A 15,186-nucleotide genomic window follows, 5' to 3' on the forward strand; every position below is an offset into this window, starting at 1 on the left:
ATAAGAGACTTGTATTCAGACTATACAAAGAAAACTCACAATTCAATGGTTGAAAGACAAATAACCCAGTTTTTAAAATGGGGCAAAGGATTTGAATAGACATTTTCCCAAAGATATACAAATGGCCCATAATGAAAGGCATTAGAATGGCTATCTATCTGCCTACCTCCCTGCCTTTTATTTATCTATCTAGGGACAAAGAGAGGACAACATGGCAGATGAGCAATTTGCAACACAGAGTGCAAAGTTCTACCTCAGAGATTAGCTCTGAATACTACAATACCAGTTAGAGGTGGAGAATCACTGAAGCTTTCATGGAATTGATAATGTTTTGGGTGAGCTTGAAAAGATGTATAGGCATTAACTAAATGAAAAGGGCAGAGAAAAAGCCTTCCTGATAAAGCATACAGAATGGTGAATGCAAAATAAAAAATGAACTTTTGGGAAAAGCTCTGGGCCCAGTGTCCACCCTGGACCAATTACCCAATAATGGGGATGAGGAATAGGGTGATGCAGCAGTAATACGGCTTTTGGGAGTAGACCCCTAGAGTGAGACAGATGGTTTCTATAGAGACACCAATACCTCAATATGTGTCCTGCTGGGACTGTGAAGATAAGGGTTAGGTGTTCTGGGCTCTGATGGGATCTGGGCAAAGCTGACAACTCTCCTGTGTCTCTTCCATGTTATACACTCCTGATCCTCCTAAGGTATGTCCCGTTCTCTTTGCTCCCAGTCCAAGTTGTGCTAACAAGGGATGGACAATGAATGACAGGCCAGGGCAGAGGGCACCCTGAGTCTGCAGGAAGCGGGGAGGCTGAGGGTGCAGCCCCGAGAGAGTCTGGCCTGGGGACAATTGGGCTGGCCCCAGAGGAGGCAGAGAAGATCTAGAAGACAGATGCCTAGAGTAAAAGGCACCCTGCTGGGCAGCTCGACTCTGCTTTAGAGTAATTTCCATAAAATTACCACCCCATAGAACTAATGAGGTCATCTGGGAGACAGCCAGGATTTTGCATAATTCTTAGTAGGCCGGTATTAAGTGGAGACCACGACTGATTCCCTGTGTCTTCTGAGAACAATGCAGGCCTGTGGATTAATATTATCGAAGAAGCAGAGACGGAGGGACACCGGGCAGTCCCCTGTGGGGCAGCCATCCCAAGGGACCCCTAGAATGGCCCTGGGGGAGGAGAGAACTCTAGCTTTTGGAATTCTGCTCCACAATTGTCCTATATCTGAGTCAGGCAGGGTAATGATAGCATCTCCCTAGCTTTAGGCTCCTTTGCTCAGCCTAACATAACACATGTTAGTATAACATATGTTATAAAGTATATGTTTTATATGTTTTAAAATATATGTTTTTATATGTTATAAAATATATGTACATACTCAAGCCTCATTCCATGTTTATAAACCCTCCCTCACCTGCTGCAGTTATTGCATTATCTCTCTACTCCCCTTCACAGTCAGACCTGTAGAGTTTGCATCAAAGTCATGAAAATTTAAACCAGTTTCTTCTCTTCCTAGTTCCTCTGTAGGATTTTACACTCTTTTGGAGTCTTCTTTCATTAGCTTCTAGAAGACCACCCTCTCTGCTTCTCTTTCTACTCTCTGATTTTTCTGAATCCATCTTTTTTACTGAATTCCTTAAATGCTGCTCACACAGACTCTGTCCTTTAGCACCCTTCCCATCTTGCTCTGGGTGAGTTCATCCATTCCTATGATTTTCACCAATCCCTCACATACTGATGACCCCAGCTCCCTATCTCTTTTCTCAGCTTCCAGACTTTGTATCATCCTGCTATCTGGATATACTATGGTCCCCAACACCATATGTACACGACTGAGCTGATCATCAGTTTTCTCAAGTCAGCTCCTATGATGTTCTTCAGCTTAGTTTGTGGTAAGACTCTTTTCCTCAGACACAAAAATAAGAAATCTAAGTAGCATTCTAGCCAATCGATGTGTGTCTAGTGAAATGACAATTTAACGTCTCCAGTGACTTCTATCTACCTTCCTGTCTCACACCCCAATTCCTATCATCACTAACTTGGTTCAGACCTCATCATCTCCTATGTGGATTCTGTAACAGTTTGCTACCAAGTTTCTCTGTTTCTAATCCTTCCCTTCTTTTCCATCCTCCCTGTTATTCTCTAAGTGACTTATCGAAAACAGAAGTCTATGACTCTATCACCTGATTGAAAATCCTTTCATGGTTCACCTTTTCTTGCAGGATAAAATCTAAATTCTTGACTTTGAATCTGTGATGAAGTCATGCCAATGGGACCTGAGGGGAAGTCTGCAGGGGGAGTACTGGGAGAGATTTTCCTCACTACAAAAAAATGGAAGCACAGGAGCAAAGGCTCTTCTTCTTTGGAGATGAAATGTTTGCTTGCAATATCTAGAGATGCTTTGGTTATCTCAACCATGAGAGGACATGTTGTGGATTTTGCAAACATGCTAAGGAAAGACAGAGCACACTTGGATCCTACTGATATTCATGAGCCACTGAATTAACCCTCCTTGGAAAGGCTTAAGATAACGAATATCCTAATTATTTAAACTATGTTAGTTAGGCTTACTGCTATTTGCAGTTGAAAGCATCCTAACTGATACATTTATAGTATGTTTCCTTTTTATTTTAATAGAGAAAATGCAAAAGTTTTTGTTAAAATGAAGTTTCTATGACCCTTTAAAGAAGAATTAGGTCTGTATCTTCGCTTTGTTCACATTGCAATAGGTACCTTCCTCTGGTGTGGCATTTAGCACACAATTTTTATTTCAGATTTCTTTTAACTTATTCCAGCCAAAGCATTTAGTGCTGCAATGGATCGCCAAATGCATTCCCAAATTCAGTCTCTTACTTATGCAAGCACAAACTTCCCCACCCGTCAGAGCCATATCTAGCCTGCTTTAGCCCTTAGATCACTGCAAGGAATATAATAATAGCTACTCAGCTACATTCTGTGGGGAGCTGGGTGTCACAGCTCATCTCTGCTGAAACGTCTAGTTATGCTGGACTGGTTGTCATGGAAACACAGCTGATGATGTGAGCATATGGCCTAGAGCCTCTGTCTCTTACATTCCCAGTGAGGGAGGGGAGCTGGTACTTGAGAACAACGTGACAATATCTTATATTATCTGTTGTCTTGTTGAATAGATTGCTGTGGAGAGAGCTGAATTCAGGGGTGCTGTGAGGAATTAGGACTTAGAGAGCTCTGGTTGCTCTGTGAACAGACATTGAGTAAACCTGTGTGCCTAAATGTGTGCAAATTGACGTGTGGAGGGTGAGGAGTGGCACGGAGGATGCAGGGGAACAAGCGGACTGAGTACCCAGTGTGCGCCAGACACTCTCTTATAGCTCATCATAATTGGCATGTTTTGATCACACAGTAAATGCAACATACTTTACATAATTATTTCATTTAAACTTTGCAACAAACTCATGAAGCTGATTCCATTAGTCTTGCAATTTTTCAGAAAAGGAAATTCAGTAAATAATTGTCCGAAGTCACGCAACTCAGGAGTGATAAGCCCGGACTTGAATCCAGGGTTGTCCATCTCTAAAATTGCTGCAGAAACCTAACTACACACTCTCTCTACTGTGCTAAGTGTTCTGGATATCTTATTTTGCTAAAAAAAAATTATTTTGGCAGTAGTGTTCACACCAAGCTTATAAGATATAATACAAGGTGCTTGTCTGAAATATCTGTTCATGACATTATACAGAAGACAGGGATCAAGACCATCCCCATGGAAAAGAAATGCAAAAAAGTAAAATGGCTGTCTGGGGAGGCCTTACAAATAGCTGTGAAAAGAAGACAAGCAAAAAGTAAAGGAGAAAAGGAAAGATATAAGCATCTGAATGCAGAGTTCCAAAGAATACCAAGAAGAGATAAGAAAGCGTTCCTAGGTGATAGATGCAAAGAAATAGAGAAAAACAACAGAATGGGAAAGACTAGAGATCTCTTCAAGAAAATTAGAGATACCAAGGGGACATTTCATGCAAAGATGGCTTGATAAAGGACAGAAATGGTATGGACCTAACAGAAGCAGAAGATATTAAGAAGAGATGGCAAGAATACACAGAAGAACTGTACAAAAAAAGATCTTCATGACGCAGATAATCATCATGGTGTGATCACTCACCTAGAGCCAGACATCCTGGAATGTGAAGTCAACTGGGCCTTAGAAAGCGCAAGATGGGGGCCCCTGGATCTGGCATGGCAGAGTACCTCATTGACAAGCACACCCTGGGACACAGTGAGAGCTAAGCCTCAGGCTGGTTTCCCACAGCCACAGGGGTGACTTCCCTGGTCACCAAGGCAGTGCATGCATATTTGGGTTACCTTCATCTTTTCTATAAGTTGTAACAAAACATCTACTTAAGTTCTTTCTTTAGTACCATTCCTTCAAATAAAGTAATTTGGTACCCCCCCCCCAAAAAAAAGAAAGCATCACTACGAACAAAGCTAGTAGAGGTGATGGAATTCCAGTGGAGCTATTTCAAATCCTGAAAGATGATGCTGTGAAAGTGCTGCACTCAATATGCCAGCAAATTTGGAAAACTCAGCAGTGGCCACAGGACTAGAAAACGTCAGTTTTCCATTCCAATCCCAAAGAAAGGCAATGCCAAAGAATGCTCAAACTACCGCACAATTGCACTCATCTCACATGCTAGTAAAGTAATACTCAAAATTCTCCAAGCCAGGCTTCAGCAATATGTGAACCGTGAACTTCCTGATGTTCAAGCTGGTTTTAGAAAAGGCAGAGGAACCAGAGATCAAATTGCCAACATCCGCTGGATCATGGAAAAAGCAAGAGAGTTCCAGAAAAACATCTATTTCTGCTTTATTGACTATGCCAAAGCCTTTGACTGTGTGGATCACAATAAACTGTGGAAAATTCTGAAAGAGATGGGAATACAAGACCACCTGACCTGCCTCTTGAGAAATCTGTATGCAGGTCAGGAAGCAACGGTTAGAACTGGACATGGAACAACAGACTGGTTCCAAATAGGAAAAGGAGTACGTCAAGGCTGTATACTGTCACCCTGCTTATTTAACTTCTATGCAGAGTACATCATGAGAAACGCTGGACTGGAAGAAACACAAGCTGGAATCAAGATTGCCGGGAGAAATATCAATAACGTCAGATATGCAGATGACACCACCCTTATGGCAGAAAGTGAAGAGGAACTAAAAAGCCTCTTGATGAAAGTGAAAGAGGAGAGTAAAAAAGTTGGCTTAAAGCTCAACATTCAGAAAATGAAGATGATGGCATCTGGTCCCATCACTTCATGGGAAATCGATGGGGAAACAGTGTCAGACTTTATTTTTTTGGGCTCCAAAATCACTGCAGATGGTGACTGCAGCCATGAAATTAAAAGATGCTTACTCCTTGGAAGGAAAGTTATGACCAACCTAGACAGCATATTCAAAAGCAGAGACATTACTTTGCCAACAAAGGTCTGTCTACTCAAGGCTATGGTTTTTCCTGTGGTCATGTATGGATGTGAGAGTTGGACTATGAAGAAGGCTGAGCGCCGAAGAATTGATGCTTTTGAACTGTGGTGTTGGAGAAGACTCTTGAGAGTCCCTTGGACTGCAAGGAGATCCAACCAGTCCATTCTGAAGGAGATCAGCTCTGGGATTTCTTTGAAAGGAATAATGCTGAAGCTGAAACTCCAGTACTCTGGCCACCCCATGTGAAGAGTTGACTCATTGGAAAAGACTCTGATGCTGGGAGGGATTGGGGGCAAGAGGAGAAGGGGATGACAGAGGATGAGATGGCTGGATGGCATCAGTGACTCGATGGACGTGAGTCTGAGTGAACTCCGGGAGTTGGTGATGGACAGGGAGGCCTGGCGTGCTGTGATTCATGGGGTCACAAAGAGTCGGACACGACTGAGCGACTGAACTGAAACTGAATTGAAAGGTCTTTTGAACTATTAATTATATTATAGTGCAATTCCATAATAATTTAGTGAGGATGTTAAAGTCATTTCCATTTTACAAAGGAAGAGTCTTCAGCTCAGAAAGATGCTCCAAGGTCACATGGCTGGTGGTAACAATGAGTATCATTCAAAGCCTATGCTCTGTCTACTCCCTACCCTGTGTTAAGGTCAGGCAGGCTACCTTTCCCTATCCATTGTAGCTTCTGGTACCATACTAGGTTAACTTCGAAGCCCCCATCTCGCAACTGAGAGGCTTACTCATCTAATTGCCTTCTCAATTTCGCAGGCAAACTTAGTCTTCCCAGATCAAAGTGACCAAAACAACCCCTATCACAACAAGAACACCCAACATAGCTAAAATTGAACTAAAGGTCTTCTTCCCCCAAATCTGTCCCTCTTCTCATACCCCAATCCCCATTGTTGTTCAGTCGGTAAGTCATGTCCAACTCTTTGCGACCCCATGGACTGCAGCACACCAGGCTTCCCTGTCCTTCCCCATCTCCCAGAGTTAACTAAAACTCATGTCCATTGAGTCAGTGATGCCATCCAACCATCCCATCCTCTGTGGCCCCCTTCTCCTCCTACCTTCAATCTTTTCCAGCATCAGGGTCTTTTCCAATGAGTTGGCTCTTTGCATCAGGTGGCCAAAGTATTGGAGCTTCAGCTTCAGCATCAGTCCTTCCAATGAATACTCAGGACTGATTTTCTTTAGGATTGACTGGTTTGATCTCCTTGCTGTCCAAGGGACTCTCAAGAATCTTCTCCAGCACCACAGTTCAAATCCCAGTAGATGGCATTATCATTTACCCTATTACTCATTTCAGTAACTTGGGGTACATGTTTAACATTGCCTCTTCCTTCCCTTTTTCATATCAAAACCACCATTGACTGCTGATGCTTCTATCACATTGGTCTAGTGTCCCCACTACCCTAACCCATGCCATTACCATCCCTTGACTGGACTACTGCATGAACCTCTCAACAGGTGGCCATGCCTCTCCTGTTGTGTCTTTCCAATCCAGTCTTTACTGCAGCAGACTTTCATGATCACTGTTTTGCTTAAATGATTTCCTATAACTCTTTGGAGAATGTCCAAAATCTATTTCATGGCTATTTTGTCATATTATAATCTGTTTTCTACTCTGGTAGCATTCTCTATTTTTCATTCACAGCATCTATCACATTTATGATTAATCATTCGATTAATTATTTGTATGATTATCTGTTAGATGTGTCTCTACATTAGAGTCCAGATCCTTCATTCTAGTCCTCACTCTGCTACCCACTGTTTGTGCATGCTTGAGCAAGAAGCAAGACTACCTCTTTTGTGCCAGTCTGTCTTAGTCTATGACCTCTGGTAAACTCTGGGAAGCTCCTCTGGGAAGAATTCGACTTGAAACCAAGTCTGTCTGACCTCAGAACCTAAATTTCCTAATTTTTGCAACATGACAAGAATTAAAAAAAATATATATATATCATCGTGCAGATGAGGAAACTAAAGCCCTGAGTGGCAAAGTGATTTCACACAGAGCCAAAGCAAGAACTCTAGCCTGCTGGTGCCTAACCTGGGGATTCTTCCTTCATTCCATGGCCTCCCGAGCAGCAACACCTAGCAGAGGCTAAGAGGAGCTGGAAAGACATTTCCATGTCTACACTGAGTGCTGGCAGCAGGACTGCCAGGCTTAGTGGGGTTTCTGCACCTCTCTTCCCAGCCTGCATCTATATCAGAGCTGAGCCCTGGTTGAGCTCTGCAAGTTGTTCTCACTAGTCTGAGGCCACACTTCTCACAAGGGCCCTAGTGGGGCATCTGGGTAAGGCAACTTGTCCTCTTCTGGCCCCGTGAGACCCACCTGGGCTTCATATATCACTTTGCAGTCCCTGATGATATGTTCCTGAGACCCACATGGGGCTCTGCTAGCTCGTATAGCACCGGGGCCTTATTACAAGCAGGCATCCTCTCAGATGGATGGACAAAAGGGGAAAGGGAGCCACTGTAAGAGCCCAGGCTAAACAGAGCGCAGAGCACAGAGTGCCTTGCTCCACTGACTCAGCCTCAGCTGGGGGTCCTGGGCTGCCTCCTCTACTGGGCGCTTTCCTCTGGGACACACACTTCCGAGCCCTAGAAACCCTCCCCCTCCTCTGGCTGTTTCTCTTCACCCTGTACAATTCATTCCAAGCTCTCTCACCACCTGCTTGTCAAGAGGTTGAGAAAACTCTGCCTCCACTCCTAGAGTCCGGCACCAATCTCCTGATTCATGGATTGACCCCTCCTGGAGCTCACAGTCTAGGGAAGGAGGCCAGGAGAGAGTACCAGGTGGTTTGGGGAGTCACCCAAATTGCATCAACTCACCTTCTTTCAGAATCAGAAATGAGCACATTATTGGGACCTTATGGGCACAGCCCTGACTGAGGGGGCAAGCAGGATGGTGTGGGGAGGGACTCAGAGGCAGTGGGTAAAGGGGAGCTAAGGGCGCTGGACTGGAGGGCAGCCTGTCCCTCCCCTCACGTGGGACCCTGGGCAAGTCTGGTCCTTTTGCTAGGCCTCAGTCTCTTCATTATGATCTGGAGCATTGTCTCCAGTGAAAGCTAGGATTTCGAGCAGTGTGGGCATACCATGATGACCTCTGTACAGCATATTAGGGAAAATATATGGCAAGCACTTAAAGGAGTGCTATATTTTTCCTTAGGAAATAATTTTTATTAGACTTGTTTAAAGCATTCATTAGCTGAAAGTACAGGTGGCATAAAGATACAACAAAACACGTGAGGAGGGTATATCAATGACTGCTATTTGAGCAATGTGGATTTAGAGAACATTCTATTTCCCCTAAGTGGTTCCTTTTACATCTTCTCCACTGAAACTCAGAGCTAAATTCAAAACTCAGGCTCAAAAATTATATTGATCTTTATATTAGCCAGTATGTGTTCTCCTCTGCTTTGGATCTAATGATCATTTCTCTGTGGGGCCTTCCGTCGCAAGCTGTGGAAATTGGAAGGCAGTGAAGTATCATAATGTACAAATAACACTCAAAATTAGAGAACTGAAAAGCATTCACCTGATGAACAGGGACTGACATTAACTGGTTTGTGTTTAGTCGATCAGTTGTGTCCGACTATTTGCGACCCCATGGACTAGCCCACCAGGCTCCTCTGTCCATGGGATTTCCCAGGCAAGAATACTGAAGAGGCCTGCCATTCAGGCAGGCAAATTCTTTACCACTGAGCCATCAAGGAAGCCCAGACATTAGCTTCAGTTCAGTGCAGTTCAGTCGCTCAGTTGTGTCCAACTCTTTGCGACCCCATGAATCGCAGCATGCCAGGCCCCCCTGTCCATCACCAACTCCCAGAGTTCACTCAGACTCACATCTGTCGAGTCAGTGGTGCCATCCAGCCGTCTCATCCTCTGTCATCCCCTTCTCCTCCTGCCCCCAATCCCTCCCAGCATCAGAGTCTTTTCCAATGAGTCAACTCTTCGCATGAATATTGGCCAAAATATTGGAGTTTCAGCTTCAGCATCATTCCTTCCAAAGAAATCTCAGAGCTGATCTCTTTCAGAATGGACTGGTTGGATCTCCTTGCAGTCCAAGGGACTCTCAAGAGTCTTCTCCAACACCACAGTTCAAAAGCATCAATTCTTCGGTGCTCAGCCTTCTTCACAGTCCAACTCTCACATCCATACATGACCACAGGAAAAACCATAGCCTTGACTAGACGGACCTTTGTTGGCAAAGTAATGTCTCTGCTTTTGAATATGCTATCTAGGTTGGTCATAACTTTCCTTCCAAGGAGTAAGCGTCTTTTAATTTCATGGCTGCAGTCACCATCTGCAGTGATTTTGGAGCCCAAAAAATAAAGTCTGACACTGTTTCCACTGTTTCCCCATCGATTTCCCATGAAGTAATGGGACCAGATGCCATGATCTTTGTTTTCTGAATGTTGAACTTTAAGCCAACTTTTTTACTCTCCTCTTTCACTTTCATCAAGAGGCTTTTTAGTTCCTCTTCACTTTCTGCCATAAGGGTGGTGTCATCTGCATATCTGAGGTTATTGATATTTCTCCCGGCAATCTTGATTCCAGCTTGTGTTTCTTCCAGTCCAGCGTTTCTCATGATGTACTCTGCATAGAAGTTAAATAAGCAGGGTGACAGTATACAGCCTTGACGAACTCCTTTTCCTATTTGGAACCAGTCTGTTGTTCCATGTCCAGTTCTAACCGTTGCTTCCTGACCTGCATACAGATTTCTCAAGAGGCAGGTCAGGTGGTCTTGTATTCCCATCTCTTTCAGAATTTTCCACAGTTTATTGTGATCCACACAGTCAAAGGCTTTGGCATAGTCAATAAAGCAGAAATAGATGTTTTTCTGGAACTCTCTTGCTTTTTCCATGATCCAGCGGATGTTGGCAATTTGATCTCTGGTTCCTCTGCCTTTTCTAAAACCAGCTTGAACATCAGGAAGTTCACGGTTCACATATTGCTGAAGCCTGGCTTGGAGAATTTTGAGTATTACTTTACTAGCATGTGAGATGAGTGCAATTGTGCGGTAGTTTGAGCATTCTTTGGCATTACCTTTCTTTGGGATTGGAGTGAAAACTGACGTTTTCCAGTCCTGTGGCCACTGCTGAGTTTTCCAAATTTGCTGGCATATTGAGTGCAGCACTTTCACAGCATCATCTTTCAGGATTTGAAATAGCTCCACTGGAATTCCATCACCTCCACTAGCTTTGTTCGTAGTGATGCTTTCCTTTTTTTGGGGGGGGGGTACTCAATTACTTTATTTGAAGGAATGGTACTAAAGAAAGAACTTAAGTAGATGTTTTGTTACAACTTATAGAAAAGATGAAGGTAACCCAAATATGCATGCACTGCCTTGGTGACCAGGGAAGTCACCCCTGTGGCTGTGGGAAACCAGCCTGAGGCTTAGCTCTCACTGTGTCCTAGGGTGTGCTTGTCAAAGAGGTACTCTGCCATGCCAGATCCAGGGGCCCCCTTCTTGCTCACGTTGGTTATGTGGTCACCCAATTCTTTGATGGCTTCCACCTGCTCATTCAGGTAATGAGTCTCAATGAAATCACACAGATGGGGATCATTTTTTTCAATGGCCAGTTTGTACAGTTCCAGTAGTGACTGATTCACCCTTCTCTCCAAGCACAGCGCACATTCCATTGCAGTCAGCCCATTCTCCCAGTCATCACGGTCTGGTTTCTTGATATCCTGAAGGAAGATTCGGCCCCCTCGCTGGTTCTGCAGCTTCATCAGTCTCTCAGCATGTTCCCTCTCCTCATGAGATTGGTGAAGAAAGTATTTGGCAAAGTTCTTCAAAGCCACATCATCACGGTCAAAATAGTACGACATGGACAGGTAGACATAGGAGGCGTAGAGCTCCAGGTTGATCTGGCGGTTGATGGCAGCCTCCGAGTCCTGGTGGTAGTTCTGGCGCACCTGCGAGAGGGATGCGGTCGTCATGGTGGGCGGCTGAAAACGGGCGGTGGTGGTGGCGGTGGCGGCGACGGCAGAGCGGCGCTGGAGCAGTGGCGGGGACCTTGGGCCGGTCGCAGGGCGCTGTCAAGTGGTGACGAGGGCTGGCTCTGAGTGGCCGGCCGGGGTGGCGGGGGTGGGGGAGATGAGCAGCCGGGTTCCATTCAAGCACTGTTGAAGTAGGAAACCGCAGCGACTCTCCGCTAAGACTGTCCGTAGTGATGCTTTCTAAGGCCCAGTTGACTTCACATTCCAGGATGTCTGGCTCTAGGTCAGTGATCACACCATCGTGATTATCTGGGTCGTGATCTTTTTTGTACAGTTCTTCTGTGTATTCTTGCCACCTCTTCTTAATAGCTTAGCCTTCCATAATTTACAAAGGAATTTTCACATATCCTTTCTTACACCATTTTTTGTCTTCATTAATAAGATGCAGAGTTACCTGCTGGGGTAAATATTATCAGTATCCCCATGTCACAGATGGGAAACTGAGGCATGGACCTGCTCATGGTCACATAAGTTGAGAGTCAGATCTGACTCCTGTTTCCATATTTCTTCAGTGTGTGGATGAAAAATTGCCATTTACCATCTGTCCCCACAAGGATTAGTTCACTAGCCACTGTGTCGCTCACTGACCTTCAGCACACCCTGAAAGGAGTTCAGGGCTCAGATTAGGAATGAGGCACTCTGTGCTCTGGGAAAACCTTACAGAACAGGCCTTCAGATATTTTGGAAAGATTTTATGAGGCCAATTCTTGCATCTTATTATTTCTAGAAAAGCACTAAAATCATTAATGGAGACATCTGCTCCTAGTGACTAGCAGCAACTCTCTTGTGACTAGCAGCAACTCTGCCCAAAAGTGTGGTTGACTACACATACCTGCCTTCACCAAGATCACATATATACTGACCTCCACCCCTATCTCTTCCCAGCAGTTCCTCAGAGCTGAGAGACTGTCTCCCAGACTATAGTCCTCATTTTTCCCCAAGTAAAATTTAGCTCACAGCTCTCGTGTTGTGCTTTTCTTTCTGTTGACAAGTGTCACCATAATTGCTTTGTTTTTGTGTTTGTAAAATTAGATGGCCAGCCCCCCTGGGTGGGGATGGAGGGGAGGACTGTAAGGAGGGAAGCAGGCCCTGGGCTCTGAGCTTGCAGCACGTGATCCCCACCTGCCATGTTCACCCCTGCCTTACTGGGGCAGGGCCGGGGGCACCTGGCTGGAGCCCTGCTGGATTTACAGATCGTCTATGAGCTCTGAGTGCTCAAGGCCGCCTTCATTAGGTTGGGGCACCAGCAGAGCCGCTTCCCCTGGTTGGCTGGGCATTTCACATTTAAAGCTTCACACATCTGTGAGCACGGCCTGTCAGCAGCCCGGGTCAGCAGCCTGGAGCTCTTCCAGAGCCACGCATCCAAGTGTGTCCCCACCAGCCTGTGGATGCACTTGCTCTGACCTGCCCAACCCCTGTCCCCGTCCTCTGGTCCTCTCTCTTTACCATTACCTGAATACTTGGCTCTGGGAGCAGTTCCCTGGGTTTCTCCAAGCTCAGGGGCCATGAGAGATGTTGGGAACTGTGGCAATGGTTTCCTAGGCACACAGGCAGTTAGCAGGTTTTTATTTAAAAAAAAAAAAAAGGAGGAGAAATAAAACCCTCCTCCTTATACCTTCTTAATATTTAAGGGAGGAAAACATGAAAAAAGCATGAAGGAAACATACAGAAACTTTTTCTAATCATCCCTGCCTCCCAACCTAGGACTGACCACTGTTAACATGTTAGCACCTGTCTTTCCTTGTTAATATTTTTTCATGTCTATAATAGCATACATTGTTTTTCCTATAGAAAAAAGAGTGCCAAAATAGTCACTATCTTGTAGGGTTTTGGGGGTTTTGTTTTGTCTTCTTTTTAAAACTTGGCAGTAAATCATTAACATTTTCTGTGCCAACCAATATTCTTTTACAATATGATTTTGAATTGTACAGCATCCTGTTATGGATATATCATAATTTACTTAATCAATACTCTTGTTTGGCATTTCAGAGCCTTCCATTTTTTTTCCTCCAATGCTGTGATGAGTATTCAAGACTTATATGTTGATGCATTATCTCTAATTATATTCTTATATTCTTGGAAGCAGTATTGCAGGGTCAGACAAAACACACACATATAAAGTTTTACTCCAGAAGTTCTACAGAGCTTTTAAAACTCAATTTTATTTACTGTAAAAGCAACATTAGAACAGTAATAATGAATTCCTTAAAAGAAATATCATCCACAAATTCCCTTCTCTTACATATCAGTTGGTTTTATTTGCTCATGTTCCTGTCCATATGCAAAGAGGAGTTTTACATGATTGTGTTTATACCTATGTTAGGCTATTACGATTCCCAGGAATCATTCTCACATAGGAAGAACCCCCAGAGAATCTGGCTTTGAATGTAGAAATTCCACAGGATTGGGGGAAATAGAAACTCCACTCTTGGAGGGTGCAGACAAGCTCTTGTGCACCCCAGGACCCAGGGATAATAAAACTATTGGTCCACATTACTCCTGTTTCAGCAGAGTTTTACAGCAAGGCCAGTCAGAGGATGCTGGCCCCTCCCCTGCTCCAGCCAATAGACAGTGTGGAGAGAAAGGGTCATAGAGCCACATGGCACAGAGCATCGTTGTTAGGCTACTCAGCTCAGCAGGTGCTGATTCAGTTCCTTAAAAAATGATAATGGTAATGGAAAATCTGAAAAAGAAAAAAACATAATATATATGTATATATAAGCAACCAAACAACAATACACATACTGTATATTTTTGCTTATACCTGAAACACATATATAAACACATATAATTTTGCTTATACCTGAAACATTATAAAACAACTATACTCAATTAAAAATAGAAAAGGAATTTGAACTCCTGGGAGACTAAAAATAAAGTGAGTAGCTATTGCAGGTATCTGGGTTCTTATGTATAGTATAATAACATAGATAAATTATATATTCTAATTTATGAATTATTATATCATAAGCATATAAAGACATCATGGGCTTCCCTCATGGCTCAGATGATGAAGAATCTGCCTGCAATGCAGGAGACCTGGGTTCAATCCCTGGGTTGGGAAGATACCCTGGAGAAGGGAATGGCAACCCACTCCAGTTTTCTTGCCTGGAGATTCCATGGACAGAGGAGTCTGACGGGCTACAGTTCAGGGGGTCGCAAAGAGTCAGACTAGACTGAGCAACTAACACTTTCTCATCACTTCACTTCATTTCATATAAAGACTTCATACTTATCCAACTTAATATGGACATACCAGTTCATCCAGTGGATAGACTGCAATTTGTTTAAGCCATCTTCTATAGTTAAACATTTAAATTTAGTGGTTTTAAAAACAAAACAAAACCAATTGGAAAATTCTGTAATGAACAGCTTATCAGTATATATATTTACTTTTATTGGATTTTTTTCCTTGCGTGTATCAATTAGTAATGTTTTTAGCAGCAAGGAAAAGATGGCTTCTCCAAATGGCCTTTAAATTAAGGGGTTATATTTCTCATATAATAAGTTATTTGGGGGCAAGTGACTGCTGGCTTTGGATCCCTTGGCCTTTTTTCTCAGGTTCATGCTCTCAGAATGGCTGCTGAGGCTCTAATCATAGCATCAGCATCCAAGGCAGAAAGGAGGAAGAGAGAATATTGGTTCAGGTCTGCATTTTGTTTTTCTCATCCCAGAATTGCCCCTAGTAGATGCAGACTTATGTCTCTCTGG

At 43.7% G+C, this 15,186-nt stretch overlaps 1 protein-coding gene across 1 annotated transcript; it reads right to left on the minus strand.

Moving 5' to 3' along the window:
* Window positions 1-10,722: 10,722 nt before the first annotated feature.
* On the minus strand, window positions 10,723-11,430 carry LOC133261918 (ferritin heavy chain-like). The gene has a single exon (XM_061440730.1). It carries the CDS (start codon window positions 11,413-11,415, stop codon window positions 10,870-10,872), a length of 546 nt encoding a protein of 181 aa, XP_061296714.1. The 5' UTR covers window positions 11,416-11,430; the 3' UTR covers window positions 10,723-10,869.
* Window positions 11,431-15,186: the final 3,756 nt, after the last annotated feature.

The sequence above is a fragment of the Bos javanicus genome, chromosome 15, assembly GCF_032452875.1.
Source record: "Bos javanicus breed banteng chromosome 15, ARS-OSU_banteng_1.0, whole genome shotgun sequence".
NCBI classification, from domain to species: Eukaryota; Metazoa; Chordata; class Mammalia; order Artiodactyla; family Bovidae; genus Bos; species Bos javanicus.